General features: G+C 37.3%; 1 protein-coding gene across 1 annotated transcript; it reads right to left on the bottom strand.

The window, feature by feature from the left end:
- Window positions 1–110: 110 nt before the first annotated feature.
- T552_03713 (hypothetical protein) lies at window positions 111–3,359 on the bottom strand (the record flags this gene model as incomplete). The annotated part of the gene is made up of 1 exon (XM_018372062.1): window positions 111–3,359. The coding sequence occupies one exon, from the start codon at window positions 3,357–3,359 to the stop codon at window positions 111–113; it is 3,249 nt and encodes a 1,082-aa protein (XP_018224162.1).
- Between the last annotated feature and the right edge of the window lie 127 nt (window positions 3,360–3,486).

The following is a 3,486-nucleotide window of genomic DNA, read 5'->3' as shown; positions in this document are numbered from 1 at the left end:
AGATTCTGTGTTAAAATTATTAAAACTTCATTTCATTCATTTACATCTATATTATATATAAACAATGGATATATGCACATTTTCATTCTATTAACATTTTTTTCATTCATTTACATCATCCCCATAACAATCACTCCCAACAACATTATTTTAATCATATCAGGAACTCTTATTTTCATCCCATCATTTGGTTTCACTTCTTCTTCTTCTCCTCCTTTATCTGTCTCTTTGTTTGAATCAGTAGTACATTTGGTAGGTTTGCACTTGCGCATCGAAGTCAACGTCACTGTCGACGTCACTGTCGATGTACTCGTTGTCGTACTCGTATGCAATGACGTACTCGTCACCCATGTATCTGTCGTCTGTATCATTGTACACTCTTCTGTTACTTTTCCTCCACTTCCCTGCTTGGTTGTCGTAGTAGTCGTGGTAGTAGTCGTGGTACTGGTCGTTGTAGTGGTCGTTGTAGTGGTCGTCGTAATGGTTGAGGTTTCTTTTTGTGTCTCTGTATGATGAGGCTTAATTTCTAATGGTTTTATTCCTCCGCATAACTCGTCTATTTTTTCGCAAGCTTGTTTAGATTCCTGACATTCCTCTCTAAAACCGCAATCTAGTTGTAAAGCGCTGCATTCCTCTTTCAATTCCAAATACAATTCCAATGCTATTGTCGTTGCATCAAATGCTTTTACCTCTACTTCTGATACTCCTCCATCTACATACGCTCTTTTAACGAGTCCAAGTTTTGCAGAGCCCGTCGTTCCACTGCTTGGTATTCCTGATCCTTTATCTGGTGTGCCTGATCCTCCATCTGGTGTCCCTGATCCTCCACCTGGCATGTCCGCCTTTCCATCAGTTGATGGCCCTGATGCTGGTGGTGACCCTGATCCTGATGGCCCTGCTGGTGCTTGTGGTGGTGGTGGTACTAGTGTAGAATCACTGCCATTCTGCGCATTTGGCGGTTTGTCTTGTTTAGGCCTTGATAGCAATAATTTAGCTGTCTCCGTAGAATCTTCTGCCGCCTTTTTGAGCTTATCGTATTCATTCTTGTTCTTTTCTAATTCCTCTTTTGCTTTATCCAGATCGGCTTTTAAAGTAGGACATCTCTTTTTTACTTTATCAACTAATTTTTTGCAAACATTTTGCTTCTTATCTTCTCCACATTCACCAAGAAGAATTTTGAATGTTTGATTCTTTTTCAACTCAGTACAACTCTCTCCTAATTTTTTTTTACAATCATCATCTTTGCTTAAACTGCCTTTCAACAGATGACTCAGCTCCTCCTCTAATTTCAACTTTTTAAAGGTATCACTGCATTTTTCTTCGAGTGCTTCGCAGTTCTCATCTTTGTTATTTTCTTTCAACTGCTCCGGACAATTCTTCACAAGTTGGTGACAATGTCGGCCCCATGTTGTGCAGAGTTCTTCGAGTGTTGCTTCATTTCCATTTGCTCCAATTTTTTCTAGAATTTTTTCATTCTTGATGTTGACTTTTAAACTACTACAATCTTGACTTGTATGGAATACCATATAACTACATGTTTCTTCTGGTAAAGCACATGAAACACTAAATGAATTCTTTCTCCTCTTATATAAAGTATTACATTTCTCATGCAATGCCTTTGTACAGTTTCCCTGAGTCATTAACGAATCATCCTTTTTTTCTAAAAATACTTTTCTAAATCCCTCTGTAACCTTAAAGTATTCACAGCGTCTTTTCAATGTTATACACTTTTCTAAATTCAATAATGAATCACTACCAAGTTCATCACACTTCTCCTTCAATTCAACACAATCCTTTTCAAATGGAAAATCTCTCTGATCATCTAAAAGCAAACTTAACTCTTTGGATTGAAGAAAAATATCATTTGAAAGCCCATAACATAGTTCTTTAGGATAAAGACATTTTGAAAGGTATCTTTTATCTTCTTTAAGTTTTGTACAGTTTTCTACCACATATTTTTTGCATTCTTTAGGATCGCTACGATATCTTACAAGACCAAGCTTTCCCCTCAATTCCTTTTGAAAGAACTTATTCAACATCCTGTCTTGTCCCTTTTTATAGCACGCTGCTCTTGCATTTTGACATGCTTCATCAATCTTATTATTACACGCCTTTTCTAAATAGAAACATTCCGACTCAAGTTCTGCACACTCTCCTTTTATAAAAAAGGTTGGAAGCTTTCCCCACGATAAAAGTTCTGATTCTTTATCATCATATTTTGTAGACAACCCTTTCACATGAAGATTTAATTTGAGTTTCGTACATCTTTCTTCTACATTTAGTAATTCTTTGCATTTTTCGGTTTTAGTAGTTTCATTTTTACATAACTCTTTAAAATTATGATCCAAATACTTAGAAGTTTCACATTTTTTTAACGCTTTATCGCATTTACTTTTTGCATCCGTCTTATCCTCATCTCTGCTCAAGACTAGCAAGATATCTTGCAGAAATTTTGTACCTGACTTCCTTGGTAGATCCACTCCTGATTTTCCAATAATAATCCCATGTTTTTCCGCGTTTTTATACACATCATCCAACCCAATACTTCTCAACAACGACGCCTTCGGCTTGACCGGACTAAAATCAGACTCCGGCGCTTTATATATGATTCCTTTTCCCTCGCATTGCTCCTTATCATCCTTACATTTTGTATTACCACACGCTTCTCCATAAAAATGACATTTCTCAAGTCTTTCATGACACTTTCCGTCTAATTCGTTCTTATTCAATTCTTTTTGTAAAGGCTGGCAAACATCCTTCAATTTGGTTTCCAGCGCTTTACACGTTTTAGTCGGATCAAGGCAGAAAGACATCAATTCGTCGCTTTCTCGGCTTAACACTGGGCAAACCTTTTCCATCTTTCCTTTACATTCATTCACTCCTTTAGCATCCCCTCCGAGCGCCCTCAAAAGGAGCTCCTCTGCCACCTTTTTACGCTTCAATTCGTAACATCCTTCCCTCAACTTGACACAGTTCTCCTTAAGATCATCACTATAACCCGTCTCTTCTAAAAGTATACATTTTTCTTCATATTTTTCACATTCTTCATCTTGTATGTCATCTACCGATCCTTCAAGATCATCTCCAAAAGTTCCCAATTCATCTTCAACTTTTTTTTTCAGGCCTGTGCATTTTTCGTTTCGTTTTGTATCATCACCACCACAAAGTCCTTTAACTTTATCATTCACTTTGAATTCAGCATCTACTTTCTTCAAATCATCGCAATATTCCTTGAGAATTTTTTTGCATTCATCCTTATCATCATATTTGTCCTTCGCAATGAAAGCCAAAAGGTGTTCCTCCTTAATCTCCTCTGCTGGTGCTCCTTGTGGTGCTTGCCTCTTAACCGGCCGTGCCATTGCCGCCTCTTTGAGGGAGTTTAGTGGATGGTTTCTAAGTTGGATGTAAGCAGGCGAGTGAAAGGTTATTCTAAAACGATTTTTTACAAGTTAGAGTTGTTCTTATCATTAATCATAAACTTTAGCT

This window comes from Pneumocystis carinii (genome assembly GCF_001477545.1).
Source record: "Pneumocystis carinii B80 chromosome Unknown supercont1.30, whole genome shotgun sequence".
Taxonomy (NCBI): Eukaryota; Fungi; Ascomycota; class Pneumocystomycetes; order Pneumocystales; family Pneumocystaceae; genus Pneumocystis; species Pneumocystis carinii.
Note: the sequence above shows the minus strand (reverse complement) of the source record. Positions and strands in the feature narration are given on the sequence as shown.